Source organism: Scatophagus argus, chromosome 10, assembly GCF_020382885.2.
Source record: "Scatophagus argus isolate fScaArg1 chromosome 10, fScaArg1.pri, whole genome shotgun sequence".
Lineage (NCBI taxonomy): Eukaryota > Metazoa > Chordata > Actinopteri > Scatophagidae > Scatophagus > Scatophagus argus.
This window is the reverse complement of record NC_058502.1, coordinates 14,406,231-14,421,835: the sequence shown is the minus strand read 5'-3', so window position 1 is coordinate 14,421,835 and position 15,605 is coordinate 14,406,231. Positions and strand designations below refer to the sequence as shown.

The 15,605-nt window shown below is 39.3% G+C and overlaps 1 protein-coding gene across 10 annotated transcripts in view; it reads right to left on the bottom strand.

Annotated features, from left to right (window-relative positions):
- Nucleotides 1-203: 203 nt before the first annotated feature.
- LOC124065776 (neurexin-1a-like) overlaps nt 204-15,605 on the bottom strand; it is a 237,960-nt gene continuing 222,558 nt past the window's right edge. For 5 of the 10 annotated variants that reach the window (XM_046401509.1, XM_046401513.1, XM_046401511.1 and 2 more), the window contains 2 exons: nt 14,281-14,368; nt 204-2,125 (listed from right to left, as the gene is read on the bottom strand). In XM_046401509.1, coding sequence (XP_046257465.1) covers nt 1,821-2,125; nt 14,281-14,368 — 393 coding nt within the window. In that variant the 3' untranslated portion in view covers nt 204-1,820. The remainder of the gene's footprint in view (nt 2,126-14,280; nt 14,369-15,605) is intronic. The other 5 variants (XM_046401510.1, XM_046401514.1, XM_046401512.1 and 2 more) reach the window with 1 other exon arrangement.

Below are 15,605 nucleotides of genomic sequence, written 5' to 3'. Positions count from 1 at the left end.
ATGACAAAATTAATATCATAATACCTGCATGTTTTTCTGATACATGTTGTCAATAGACTGCATTAAGTTCACTTAGGTAATATTTTATTCATTTGATTTTTCAAAACTAGTTTTTATAATTAAGTTTTTATGTGGACTACAAGAAGAGTTACAATTGAACATAAAACACCCAAGAAGAAATAAAAGAGGAGCAAACAAAGAGAATTTATAATCATCATTTATAGTTCATGGTCATTTTTCCTCATACTCATTCCAAGTACAGGTCTCTGGAAAGCAGAATTGACTGACAGAATGACAGAACAAACACAGAACAGTTGAAACGGAGACTTATTTGAGCTTTTCTCCTCTGGTTTTGTATCAGCCCAAGCACACATTGGACAATCTTATAATACCACTTGGAAACACACACAGCAAGTTAATTTATCTCAGTTGATGTTATCATCTATCAGCATCATGGTCATCATGATGATCATCATCACTCATAGTCTTGCTCTTCATTCTCACTCTTGTAAGCCAGAACTGAGGAGGAAGGCAGTGGTTTTACCGGAATCCTTAAAACAGAGCCACACAAGTTGTCATGCCACGCTATCAACTCCTTGTGCAGTTTTGGGGTATGGTTAGGCTACTACTGGTCTGGGATTATCTATCTCAGGTTGGCATTTGTATAAAAACTATATAGGAACACATGTAAAAACAGGGGAGAATCAAATTATTATCCAACTGAAAAAAAATGCTGATGTCTTCATAAAATCTTCTATGTCTAGCAACACGTAATAACACTTATGTATTCTTTTTGTCTTTTTTTTTTTAAAGTTTTATTCCAAAAATGGTTGAGGAGCAGTTATAGTTTGCATCATCTATACAACAGGCTATAAAACACCACTTTGTCACAGTCCAGAAAGCACATATAGATGTGGTTGTACTGTATATCAACATATGTACTGTAATAAGATAATTTTGCGTGCATGGCTCCCGATTGATCACTTTTGAGACATCCCCATGATTCTGAGGAAACTCTCTCCTTTGAGTTCACACAATGTGAAAACGAAGGCCTCCAGATTTCTTACTGGCACAATGGACATATTCTTCTTTTAAAACATCGTCTTTCAGGAGAAACTGCCATCCATTCTCATCTTTGTAGTGTGGCAGCTCAGTCAGCCAGGTATTAGTCTTTGTTGGCCTTCACTGCCTCTTCAGTGTGTACTTTGGCTGATTCCTCGGACATCCACCAATTTTTTTTTTCTTTGTGAATTCACTGTCATCTGATTTTTTTCTCTTCATCCACAGTAAATGTTTGGCGTATTTATGTATGTGTTTATTTATGCATTGTATCATTTTCTGTAGAAAAAGTCTCAACAACACAAACACAGGCAATGTAAATGAAAACATTAAGTCTGTAATGCTGAATGTCCCTTTGCAAAGTGCATCTGTGCTCCTTTGTTTGCCAGAAACAGGCTGGGGGTGGGGTTGGGGGTGGGGGTAGATCATATTATCCTGGCCAAGGAAACAAGTCACAGATGGTTTAATGTTGTTTGGTTGACATATTAGATATGTATTCAGTTTCATTTTCAAATGGTTGCCAGAGCCATTTTTCGATCAATCCCTTTCTGGACAGCAAATCTTTTCTACTGTCGAGTGCTGGAGTCAAGTAATCATTATTATTATTATTTTTTTATATTTACTTCAGAGCATTGTCTGATAGGAGAAAAATGACTAAATAATGTTCATTTTTGTTATTATACTGTACACATGTTGATGTCCTGATTTGTCTTTTTAGTAAATGGTTAAAGTTGGTCTGGCAAAGACCAAAGCTTTGACTATCACACATAGTACTCCTTGTCCTTGTTCTTCTTGTTCTTGCTTGAGGTTTTTGCAGTGTTGACTGGTTTCTCTTTGACAACGGTGCCGTTGGACTGCGCCGAGTTGCTGATGTAGTTGCGACTCTCGTCCACGTGGTATGAACCTTCGTCTCTGTTCCGGTATTTGTACATAGCGTAGAGGAGGATGAGAATACACAGCGCCGCTGCTGCTACAATGCCAACCACCATCCCTGTTGTGCTGCTGGACTCTCTGAAGACCTCCGATGTGCCTGGGTAACCTTTGGGTCCAGAGCCAGTGGGATTGGCTGCAAGGGAGACAGAGATATGATTACCACAAATGGACTAAGCTTGCTTGCTTGCTTTACTATTTTATCATCATAACTTTAACTAGATTTGTTGTAGTGAATGAATGCATTTCTTCTCTGCGTGATCAATATTTTAATGTTGAATGATTGTGCACACATCATGCCTCAAGGTTGCTGAAGCTGAAAGTAGATATTGGCTGATAGGATTTTTTTCCTGGCTGCTAGATAAGCACGCAGTAATAATGTTGGTAATGATGCTAAATAAAAACACAACCAAAGAGGAGGCAAAATGGTAGGCAAAGTGAAACAGACAAAATGTACCCACAGAGTGAAAGGAGACACAAGTACCTTCATGAGGATTTTCTTATAAAACTCTTAAGAATAAAAAAGAATAAAAATCCAAGAATAACTCTAGAAATTATATTGAACTGCCACACAATCACTCCTGCATCATCATGAAGAAGTATCTATTAGAACTTTCAATAAGTGCAGGAGCTGGACGCTTTCACAGACTTTGCCTTAAGTACATGCGATTTTACCTGTCTAATCTTCTGCCTATCAGGAGTATAATTCCTGCAGAGCATTATTCAGATGACAGTGGCTGAACAATAATTGTTCATATATGGGAGAAGGTGAGGTAAGATAGAAAGGTTTGCTCAATTCAGGAACGAAAACGACAAGAAGACTAATGTGTTAATGATTCATTAAGAAGTACAGCTAAAAACTCACAGCTCTTAACAGGTCTAACAGCACACCCATGAATGAACACACCACATTTCCAACGCTGACTATAGATCCAAGCAGCATGACTGTATCACATAGTCTGTGAAAATAAATCTTTCAGAGAGAAACAAATCTTCAACTGACTCAGCAGATTTTGCCAAAGGCTGTCCCCACTTCTGTTCTGAGATGGTGCCATTCAATAGAGCATATTCTGAAAACACGTCAGGCCCCTGATATTATTCAGTCCTCCTGGCACATCTCTCTGTATGTTTTTGTAGCAGTCATCATTTTTGCTTAAGCCCTCTTTGTTGCATTTGTGAAATCCAAACACTCGATGCTAACATTTAGAAATAAAAGCACTCTGGTTCCACTGGATTGAGGCAAGAAAATGTACTTGAGGGATTTACAGCTGGGTTCAGATCATAGCAGTGTTGATGTGAAGATGTTACGCTTCAATGTGCATTTACACTAGGCAAATGAACAATAAGAGTTACAACATAAACAGCTGTGTCGACATGCAGGTCTGAATCATTTCCGTTGACTGGTCAGTTATGTCAAAGGTTTAACAATACACACAGAGTGCTGAAACCAGAGTGATGCTCTGAATATACTGCGGCAATGTGAAATTTGTGGTCTAAAGCAATATATGAACCGCTTTCTTACTCAAAGTAAATGATCATTAGGATGGTCTTGTATACTTTGAAAAGGCTGTGCTATTATTTCTATATTTAAATATATTACAGACACTGGAAGTCTTATTTTGGAGATCACAGAAGGCTTTGTGTTTGTTTAGTTTCTCTTTCATAAAGGCATGTGGTTTGTTATCCTTTGAGCTACATATGTTTTTGATATTAAATGTAATTTTAATGTATTTCCATAGTTTTACAATGTTTGCAACAAAGTGTTTTGTTCTTAATGAGCAGTTTAATTTGATCTGCAAGTACCAAGAAATGCTGTACTCTTAAAGTGTGCGTTGCATGGTGAAATTAAGTGAGCTGAAGCTGCATTTCATGTGCGCTTTACACTGACTACTTTATGTTGTTACATTTCATGTTGTTTCTAGCAAAGTAGTTAAGTATGTCAATCTGTAGAATTCTGTGAGTAGGGATGTTAAAATATGGTTACTCTTTTGCTTTTCTTCTTTGGCACTAATGTTGTGCTCACAGACACAGTACCATGTATTTTCTACAACATTTAAGTGTGAGAAGTGAAGAGGTAGAGCATCAGTCAGCTGGGGACAGCAAAGAGTACCAATTCAATAAACACTCACTGTAAACTTAAAGTTGGGGTTAAGACACAGATATACATGGTCATCAACAGAACCTAATGGAATATTCATTGATAATAATATTCATTTGATTCATTTGACATATTCATGAATATTCATGTGAGCAAGTCATCAGTCATCAAAGTAATTTGATTCTACATTCACGCTGATGGGTGTCAGTAGTTTTACATTTGGGTATTTGATATTTATTGAAATTCAGCTGTCATGCACCATCCCTGATGTCCCATTTTGCTGTCCCACTTTTCTCACTTCTTGTTTTAATTTTGCAGCATTTTGGTTTTAGAAAATAATTGCATTCTTTAGCTTTGATATCGAATCAGCTTTAAAAAGAAATTTCACTCTAAAACAAAAACCACAACATTGTTTCTTCATTATTTCGAATCTTTGATCTGGGCCAATCACACTTCCGCACGAGTAACTCTCTTCCTAAGCTAGAAATCAGTGCCCACAGAATAAAATAGCCCTCTATTCCATCTTACATCAAAAGGAAAAGACATGAAATACAAAATTTTGCTGCTATTGAAGTTTAACATAACCACCTACAGAGTTTATGACAGACTAACTTCTCTGAGCAAGAGCAAAGTGGGCAGTTCTTGTTCTTGTTGTATAAAAAGGTAGTTTCTCCCTAACCTGTGAAGGACAGATAGAATTAACAAGAAGACCATCCTAGCTGTACATACTACTTTTGGGGCAATTTCTCAATGGCAAACAAGCACAAAATAAATGCAGACATATTTTTTTGGTGAAGGTGTGTGTTCTTCAAATAATAGTAACATAACCAGCTATTACATGTCCAATTAAAGGGGCGGTGGAAATTGTTTTGCATGTTTTTAACATATATGCTTCACAGCACTAATTTGTTTTAGATTTCTTGGATTAATTTCCCATTTCTTTGCACTGTGACACAATTAGCAGACACCTGAAACTGTGAATCTGTCGCAGTAAACATCAATACTACTTTGAATTTTTGTCAGTTACATTATCACTGCTTGAAATGCAGTATGGTAAGTCTTCACTGTTTAATGCTCAAGTATAATACAGTATAAATATTAATGACAAAAATTAATGTGACTTGATGTTCACTGTGAAGGACCTGACAACACAAGCTTCAAGAGTCTGTCATTTGATTTTCATTACATGGAAATAAATGGACACCAGTGCCTATCTGCAATGTTAGGATGTATTTCTAGTAGGATAACAAAAACACATTTGGGAATTTAAAACGGTACTGCTTGCATTTAAAAATTGTCAACAAAAATGTTAAATGTACACGGTTTGTGGTTTGGGAGCTAAAACTGACCAAAAAACAATTAGCATATATTACACGTCCTTCTGTCACATTTATTTCATAATAAATAATGCTACTATTGTTATTATCTGGTGTTTGCACACTAATGAACTTTAAATCTTCAACATCACTGAGAGAATGGTGCACTTTGGGGATCATTTCCACAAGTGAATCGGGAAGTGAATGCACATCATTGTGCCCACTTCATATTCTGTATTCTATCCAAGTTATTCCACAGTGTTCTTTATGTCTCTTATAGCTCTCTTCACTGTTTCTCTCTCATCCCTCTTGTGTCTCAGTCTGTTGATGGCTTTAGAGATGAAGTACTTTTTCGATTGCATTCATTACTCTTGAGTGACAGCTTAATGTTCAGACAAACATTGCTTTGAATGGCGGAATATTAGCTAATGACCCGCACAGATTTCACGTGTGTCTATTTTAGGTAAATCTTGTTCGTGCCAGACTAAAGGGCATGAAAAAGTGTAAACTGTAAAGGGCAAAAGTTCTCTAGGCTGTCTGCCAGAAGAGGAGATGCTGCTGCCATTCATTGACATGTTTTCAACCATGGTTAGACTGATCAGCGGCCCAAGTATGCTTCCAATGCCAGCAGACATTCAAGGGCAAGCGGAGAGTACCACTGGGGGATTGAGTGTGACTGAGCGTTGCAACAGATTAGCTCTGCTTGTGACAAGCCCACTTATCCTTGCAGACAGGTGTGAAGAATGCTCTCGCCTTGTGGGCAAAAGCCACTGGTTGACACAGCTCTTCTCCAGCAAGCCATTGTGCGGGCATTAACAGTGAGTTACTTTCATATTTGCTATATATCCTTTGTTAGGGGTCAAAAAGTTGAAAGTGTAAATAACATAGCAGGTTGATGGAGGAGAGAGCTCTCAACGTGGCATCCCAGGGTTGTATATGGGACCTTGCCTGACACCTAAAGCAAGGTGAGCTGGAAGAGTTGGAGAGGCAGGAAGCCTCAGTCTGCTATATCAGGAGTGAGTCATGTATTAACAGAACCATGGTGTGTTGTTCTTCCCTCTGTGATCTAACACTTCCAGCTCTGGGCTTTGTTATTTCCTCTTGCCTGGATCTGTTGATTGGCTCCCCACAGGCTGCACTCACACAGAGACCTTGTCATTGGAAGCCCTCAATCAACTGACCACAATCATTCTTTCATTACTGGAACAGTAAAATAATGATCCCATCATCCCATTTTATACAGAAAGATTTAAAGCCAAAATTCTAATCTGTTCCTGCAAAATCCAATTTAATATGTTAACAAAGAAACCTGAGTAGTGACCACTACTTAAAGGATTAGCACTGCATTTAGCGCAGTGCTGACGCAGCCATGTTTTGTCCAAAAAGATTAGCATTCATTATGGCTCATTAGCTTGCATGTAGTCTCAGCAGTGTCGATCAAACAGCCACCTGACAGCACGTGGGAATCTTTCCTAGTCTCTTAGAATTAACTGATGCATCTGGTGATGCAGTTCATTTGTTACTCATGAGATAACCCTGTCCTGATTTCCCTCAAGTTGGGCTCAGGTAAAGTAAGGTGGCAGACACAAGGCCTTTGAGAGAGACTCATAAGACCTCAGTTAAACTGCATCTGCCTGTCTGTTCATTAGCACTCCATCACTTGAGAATGAAGGCACATAAACTGAAAAAGAAATAGCGCCTGAAACAAGTGTTTAAAATGATGGCTGCTCTTATACGCTCTACTCGAGTGTACCCAAGGGTAAAATTAGACATGGGGAAAATGACCTTAAAGTGGCGCCTAGCTTCATGGCAGCATAGCGGGGGTGCAGTTGTGAAGCGATAGAGGTAAACTCAGGGGGGTTAACTTTTGAAGGATTGCAGTTGTGTAAAAGCTGCCAGAATAACTTTCTCCCCTCCGACTCATCCCAGAGCGAGACTTAAATTACAGCATCACATCCAACCCATCATAAAGTCCTTGCAGTTTTATTCACAAGGACAACAGTTAATGTTTCAGTCATTTACTCACAAATCATTTGCTTTCAACAAGCCTTTTCTGAGATTCCGCTACAAGAGACGCACATGGTTAACTGTAAACAGCAAAGCATGTGATATTACATATGACTGTGATCCATAAATGTTACTGAAGCGAATGAAATAGCCTGGCCAGGAATTGCATTTGCCATACAGGAAGGCACTGAATAGTGCAATGACATGAACACTGAGATTGGCTTGGCTTCAATGTTCTGACTCCTGCAGGGTTTATTTGACAGAGTCCTTTCTCTTAATTCTACCTGTATTCTTCAGGAAACATGAACTCGCCTCTTGGAGATATTAACATAGGTGCAATGGAACCTGTCATTTAAAAGCCTGTGAAATGCCTGATGTGATTCCATTTCTTTTTGCTTGACTTCTATTTGCCACGTGCTCTCAAGAAGAGGAATGGGATCAGAGATTCAACACTGTCAGGCGGGATTTGAATAAATGGTGCTCTTCAAAGACTATTTTTCCTCATTTGTCTCCAGCGAGGGGGTTCATTTGTTTGGTAATTTGTAACAGGGTGAGCAGGTTGACGGGGGCCACGGATGACAGAAAACGCAGAGAGTGGAGCCATGGGGTTTAGTTCAGGTGCGTGTAAGGCTTGTTGAGAGGTAATGGAGCAACCAGGACTACTTAGGATATATTGAATGGACAGACTGGGCTTGACCTTTCATTAACTGGTGTTAATGGGTCGAGAGGAGTTTTGTAGAGCACATGTGGACAATGCTTTTTTAGAAATGGATGCGCTATGGCTAAGCTGAGTTAATGTGTCAAGAAAAATAATCCAAAGAATTAAGTTATTTTTAGTAAGAAGGTAATGAAAGGAGATTTTGTGTGAACCTGGCTCTCAGCAACCTGCAACTGTTGATAAACATGAGCAGTGCATCGCTGAGAGCTTGAGGAGGTGTGGCTGTGGGATGCTTTCAGAGCGACCCAGACTTAGTTGGCATGCTCTGTGACACATTACTGTTATTCATCCAGATTAGTGTTATACCATCTTCTTACTTCTCATATCCAGCCATAATCACAAACTGTCAGAGCAGTCATATAGTTGGGGATCAGTCTGCAGACAGGTCACTGTATCTACTGCAGCAGAGCCAAAACACTTATTAAATCCCTCTTCCCTCTTTAATTATCTGTGTGTCCTCGAGAAGTGATGCAAGCCATCCTGTACTTGTGACATGCTGGCAGTATGCCTGATGACAGCATGCATGTGTGAGCCTGAAGTGGCTCTGCTCATGCTGATGGTGGATGATGAACTGAGAGCTGAGCGAGCATGAAATGAGGTCCAAGTGAGAATTATTAAAAGGTGTTTAAATTAACCCAGTAAAAGGTAAGGGGCAGTTTAAGTCTTTGCACAGAGGGGTTCCACAAAAAGAGGATTATGCTTACTTGGTTTGAAAGCCACAAGTTTGGAGTTTATCTCCTGATGAGATTCTTAAAGAATCACTTCAAGAATCATTACATGTTCTTATTGTGTCTATTTGTGATATATACAGTCAGTCTGTAGCTAGACAGGAGCTTTCTACTGTGTTGACAAGACTGCACAAAAGCTGAAGAGATGTCTGCTGCATGCAGAAATCAGATCTAAACTATAGACTCACACTGCGTGTTAGTGAAACATTTTGACACAAACTGTTCTGTGAAATGTGTTTACTAAGTGTGAAGCCACCCTTTTTGTTCGTTATCTCCGCTTACAGAAATAGTGATCACTAATCTTTTCTATGCTATTTGTACTTCAAAAAATATTATGTGGTTTTATGTTTTAGTTTAAATACATACAGCAACATTCCAGAAACAGATATTTATTCACATCTTCAAAGTAATATAATGACTCATGATATTTGCTAAAAATTCTATTTTTCTGACTCCAAAACAGATAAGAGGAGTGTGATGCATGATGTTAGAAGGATAAGTCAGTAAGGAAAAATGAAGCAATTTAGTGCATCTTCAGAGAGCATTTTGCTGATTGGTCAATTGTGAATTGTTATTTCTAAGTCCCAAATTACGTATACCATTACCGTAACTAACCTTTGGCTGGGGTTCTTTTATTTTCTTGGGAAAGCAAAGTCTTTCATGGCCTACTTAGACTTATAAACAGACACATTGTGTTAGCATCAATGTCAGCACACCCAAAAGATGTGTGGTAGAAAAATAAAAATAATTGAAAATATAAATATGGTGGGATCAGTAAAGAGAAAGACTGACAGTGAGTGTGAAATCCTGTTTTCTCTAGGAACACACTTCATTTAAAATAGAATGTAGAAAGAAGACTTGGATGGCATAATCCTCCCTGAAAGAGTGCAGAAAAACAAAAATGGCAAAATTCCATAAAATTGTCTGCATAAGTTGCAATTATAGCAGCAAGAGCATACATGAGGCTTGAAGGTCATCAGTGTTGTTTGATGGGCATGAGCTCTGATCACGTTCAGTGGGCATCTACTCTTCATTTGTTAAACTATCTCTGCTAGCGGTGGTCTGTTGGCATGCAAGGTGCATGCCACTGTGTTCAGCAAAGGAAGGAATGAACACACACAGAGTTCCAGCTGGGTATGATTGAATAACCTATTAAATGTGGGCAGTGACCTCTTAAGCCAGCACAGTGCTCTTAATGTTTCATTAATCTCACAGCTACTTTTAAAACATAATAATAATAATTTTAACAATATTTTTTTTCTCTCCTGGCTGGGTGCATTTTAGTCATTGCCATCGGGTTTAAGGGAGTCTTCATTTGCTGTTTGATTTATTGGTTTTCTATATATATTGTTTCAACAGCCATAAATTAAATCTATTAAAGCAAATGTCAAACACATTAGAAGCTGCTAATGTCAGAGCAGAATGCTCGAGGACAGAAAAAGATGAGAGAGCACAGAGAGAAGTGGAAACTAGATATGATTAACCTTCACCTGCCTATGGGCTATCCACAGTGAAGGGCTACTGGAGCTGAGAGATTATTTGTGAAATGCAGAAAGGTGAGTATAGCAAAACTCTCACTGGGGCTGCTGGTGTGCACTTGCATTTGACAAAGAGCCCATTTCTTTCAGAATAATCACGTATCATATGATTGCATTTCATATAATCAATGATAGTGGAAAAGGTATAGGGTGTAAACTTATGTATAAATATCCAACTGTCGCAACCAATGTCATGTTAGGATATATTACTCTGTGCACTCTGTGCTAAGAAAAAACATCTGGGTCTGGGATTAGAGAAATCTGAGTTCTGAGTATAAACATTGTATATTCTGAAATCAAGAGCAAAAAAAAAATCTTCCTTGTGACCTCCTTCATCATTTTTTTTTCAGCAGGATGGATAGTGGGTTTGTTGCAAGCAGTAAGTGAAGAGTTTAATTTTAACGAGGCACACTGGGTATTTTGCAGAGTCTAGAGAAATGTATGGTGGCGGTTTTGAATTTAATTTGGACCAAAATGTGTAGAAGTCAGATTTGGTGACTAGAATTTGGCGAATCTGAATGAGGTAGCAGCAGCAAAAGCATACGCATAGGAGAGGAAAAACCACATGATGATGAACAAAGGCAGTTGCAGGATGTAACCTTGGATATGGGTGACCGTGCAGCAGCTGCCCTCCATCAACAGCCTGCATGATGCCAATGAAATGAAGCAGGTAGGTAAGAGACATTCATTTCATCTGACCCCATGCAGCTCTGCAACAACCTGTTCCATTAACTTTCACTATAAAAACTGATGTAGGTAGTGAAAAATCAGCACCAGCCTCCATCTCGATAGACTGCTCACCACTCTATTTTTATACAATCAGAGCCCACATCTATATTTTCTCCACATGATTGGCCAACACTTAAACCTGGCCTTTAAGTAAACAATAATTTTTTTTGTTTGTGGAAAATACAGGAGACGTTAAAATGTCAGGAATTAGACGATATTTTTAGGAAGTGAGATCACATGGATGCTAAAGCATTTGGCGCATTTTATTTTACTTGGAAATTTTCTCAACAGGCAACACAAAGATGGAGGCATTAATGTGTGCCTGTAATTGTAGTCACTGTGATTTTCAGCTGTCAGAGTGCTGCTGCTGAGTATTTGCACACTCCCCGAACCACCATCCGATTATAGATCAGATGTGTTGCAGCATCATGGGCCTGTGTATTCCTCAATGGCTTCCTAAACTGGGGGGATTCAATTTGCTGCAGTATGATCTAATCTGAGTCCTGCCGGGTGATAAGCTCTGCTGGTACTGCTGCCTTTCCACAGTTACCGGAGGTAAGAGGAATAAAGCATGGCAATAAGCAAGTTTACCAGATTGATGTCACTCAACAGCTGATAGGGACTGCTGTGGGATGAAACACCAGTGATATACCGAATGATCTAGCACTGACCTTGGGCCATAGACAGCTCACATAATAGTCTGCTTCAACGCTCACCTCTTGGGATCACTTATGCACCAACATTATTACTTAATACATGTGCTTTGAAGCCTACACGCTATGTTGAGAGTAAAAGAGTTATCAAAAGCATGTGCACCTGCCCTCGGCTTATGAGCTGCAAGACAGATCAGACTGTCAGGGTGTTTTTGTTTTTGAAAAATTATAAATTATTTGTGTCATTAGAAGGAGTTGGCTGAACAGTAATATGAGAAAGTAGCCTTTTATCGGCCATGGTGGATCAAGTTCTTTATCCAGCGCAACACAGAGGTGTGGCGAGTGCTTGGCAGACCGTGTGAATCGTTCTGAATGTAGATATTAATCAGGATACAGTGTTAGACAGCTGCCACCCTGGGAGCCCACAGCTCTGGTGTCAAATCCCCTTCAGTGATCACAGAGGGAGAAGGATACTCTGTTCTGGGAGTGTGCGTCCCTGAGCATCACACAGTTCACAAACGATGTTTTGGCAGATGCCCTTGTCAAAAAATATCATAATGCAAGCTGTTGGTGTGAATCAGTACGTAGACCAATCTCCTGTGTGTGGTATTTGACAGAGGTAGCAGATGTACATTGGAAGTACCTATTGTGATGCTGCCCAGTGGGAATATCACTTTAATGTGCAGTATGAGAGTTATAGGAAGAGAGTAACTGTGGCAAAAGCTAATCTTGCAAGTGAAAAGCCAGAGGAACAGGAAGAGAGACAGACTAGAAAGTTGATAGTCTTTGCTGTGGGCCAGACATTAATTTAGCGGAGGTTTTATGACCACATACTGATCGATAGCACGTCTAGATGGAGTGGGGGGCCTTAGGTCTGGACTTAATTGTTCTCTGTGCTTCTCATCACTTCAGACTGCATTTGAAAATCCTTCTATTCATAGGCAGGAGCTAAGGGTTAGACTTAATTGCCTTTCATGTGTGGCAAGGTAAGAGATTAAAAGTTTGGCGGCATTGCTGGGAACAAACAGATTTACAATCCCAATTTCACAAAGTAAAGCTGATAAAAACAGAGCTGTTTTCACTTTTTGTTTTAAATTCATCTGGGCTCTTGAACACACAGTTAGAACTATACAGCAATATGTTTGTTTGTTTTATGAAAAGAAACACCTGATATTTGCAGTTACTGTGAACAAGAGTACATGAAAAATTACAGGATGAACTCCCACCGCTCGCTGTAGAATTTAATTAACAACAGTGGGGACCCTCTGCACACTCTAAAAGTCTGTAAAAATCAGCCTTCACACGCTCCTCTCCAGGTTTGCTCTCCTTGATATCATTTGCTGGAGTCCTGTGGGTCTGATAATTACAACTGTGCAATGTTCTGTCTTTTTGAGAACCCCCCTGTTTGCACATTAACAAATGCCATGAGCTGATGAAGACGGAATAGGCGCAGAATTAAAACACAGCAATAACAGCTGCTTTGACACATACCAAAGACTTTCAGCAGTGTGGAATTTTAGTTATGCAACTCAGAGACAGAGTTGTCAGGGAAAAATGTTAAATCTTAATGGGTGGAAGCCAAAGAACAACTGTTCTCAAGCTTTTCACACCATTGAAAACCAGAGCTACATGAGAAGACTGATATGACTCCCATGTCTGTGGAATTGATCCGGCAGCAGTTTACCTGAGATTAGCCTGTAAAATCCACTCATTAATACATCACGCCATGTTTATTTAATTTGTAAAGGAAAAAAAAGGTAAAGTTATCAGAAGGACAGTAGTCTTATGGGTAGACATGTGTCACACTATTTCTTGGCCACATGCAGTGACTTCCCTTGCCTTAGTGGTGCTGCTAAGTGGCTTGTTGCCTTTGAAGAGGCTGTCTCCCCCTATTTCAACTCTTTGTGCTAAGCTAACTCGCTGCTGGCTGTGGCTTCTTATGAAGCTGGCCAACATAAGAGCAGTTAATCTTGTCTAATGTTCAACAAGAAAGTGAATAAGCATATTGCCCAGAATGCTGAACTATTGCTTTAAGCTATTACAGTTAGTATTTTAGCCTAGCTGACTTTGTAAATTTAAATTGTCCATTGTACCCTGAAGCTATCAAGATAAGTTAATTCACTAGGCTCCTTAAATTAAAATATCACAAATACTATGGTCATAAATCAATGTAAATGAAAAGTCATTAAATTATGTATGTTTGACTGCATTTACATTTTACATTTCCATTCACTGAAATACAAGTAAAACTTAACTCCATGGCATAATGGGACCTTCCCAGACAGTCCAAATGGACAGGGTCAAGTTTACTGTAATATGCACTTAGCTGTAGCCAGAAGAAGAGAAACTCTGGCTCTGAGGAGAGCTCCAGTTCTAAGCAAAACTCCAATCTGCTCATTTAAACGCTGTCTGTTAGCCTAGAGTGTCTTGGTGGTGGTGGGCTATGACACACAGAGACACACTGACACACCCAGAGAGAAGTAGAATAAAAAGAGATGACTAACCTAACCCACCTGAGCTCGGCTCACAGGGATCAATGTCTTCATCATCACTTGGACACTCAGCTGATGCCACCAGCAGGTCGTCTGTAGTCTGAAACGAGAGAGGCACACTTTAGAATGGTGAGGGTGTGAAATACTTAGCTGTATCAGTGGGGTAAGATGGTCCCCACTCAAAACTACCAACAGTGGTGTTTCCAGAGGGTTAGGTTAAGGAGAGCAGGACGGATGAGATGTGAATCCAGACAGCTACACCGTTTGGCTGCTGGATTTGTCTGTCAACACAAACGCTGCCTGGCGCTGTAGCAGCTGCTATACTGCTATCCAGGCAACACTATCCTTACAGAAATAAGATCTGATTATTGAGGAGCAGTGGAGGCTAAAGTTCACAGCACAATTGTCAACAATGCTCAGTTAGTGCTGCAGTGTCTGACTTTGCATAGCCCTTCAAGGGATTGTTAAGAGCCATCACAAGAACACCTCTGACATTTAGAGGACAACCAGCCATGAAAGCTGTGGAAAAGAAAGGGCAGACCAGTAGAGGTTTAAATCAATAGTTTTTTCTTGTTTCTTGCAATGTGATTCAGTATCTCTTTTACAAAATAAGCATGCAACATAAACCAAAACCACGGCATATATGGTGGTGCTTCATTATTCTGCTGCCACATCTACTCTAATGTCAAATCCATTTTAGACTGTTTGATGCACTTCCTCACCTGCCAAACATGATACATTTTACCCTCTTGGAAAATAGGAAAGGGCAAACAAAAGACCAGGAAAAAGTACACTGTAAAACATTATACTGCACTGTTCTTTTATAGACTTGCTTCAGGCCATTTGATCAGCTCTGCGTTAAAGGTCATTTCATTTAAGCATGGCAGCCTCTTCAGAATTTCAGTTAGAGAACACTGCTAAGCAGAATAACCTTCTCTTATCCTTTTTGGGTTAATATTTTTAAAGCCTCAAATGCATGCTTGACAGTATTTATAGCGTGTACTCTAGGTTATTCATGTGTGTGACAGCCACAAAATAAAAAAAGAAAAGAAAGAAAAAGAGGTAAGAAATGCATTAGTTTCCAAAAATGAAGTTGGGCTCGTAGTTGTATTCAATTTGTGCTATTATTTCATTGCTCTCTGACTGTGCATCAAAATATATCTGCAAGTTGGATTAGTATTGACTCATCTTAAGGAAATTAAAAGTGATGTCATTTTGCTTAGCATCCATTTGGCTGCATATAATGTGATTTTATTGTGACTGTAACATCATTTTGACATTCTGAACATGGACCGACATCATTTTTACATAATAGACCTGGAAATGATAGATCAAAC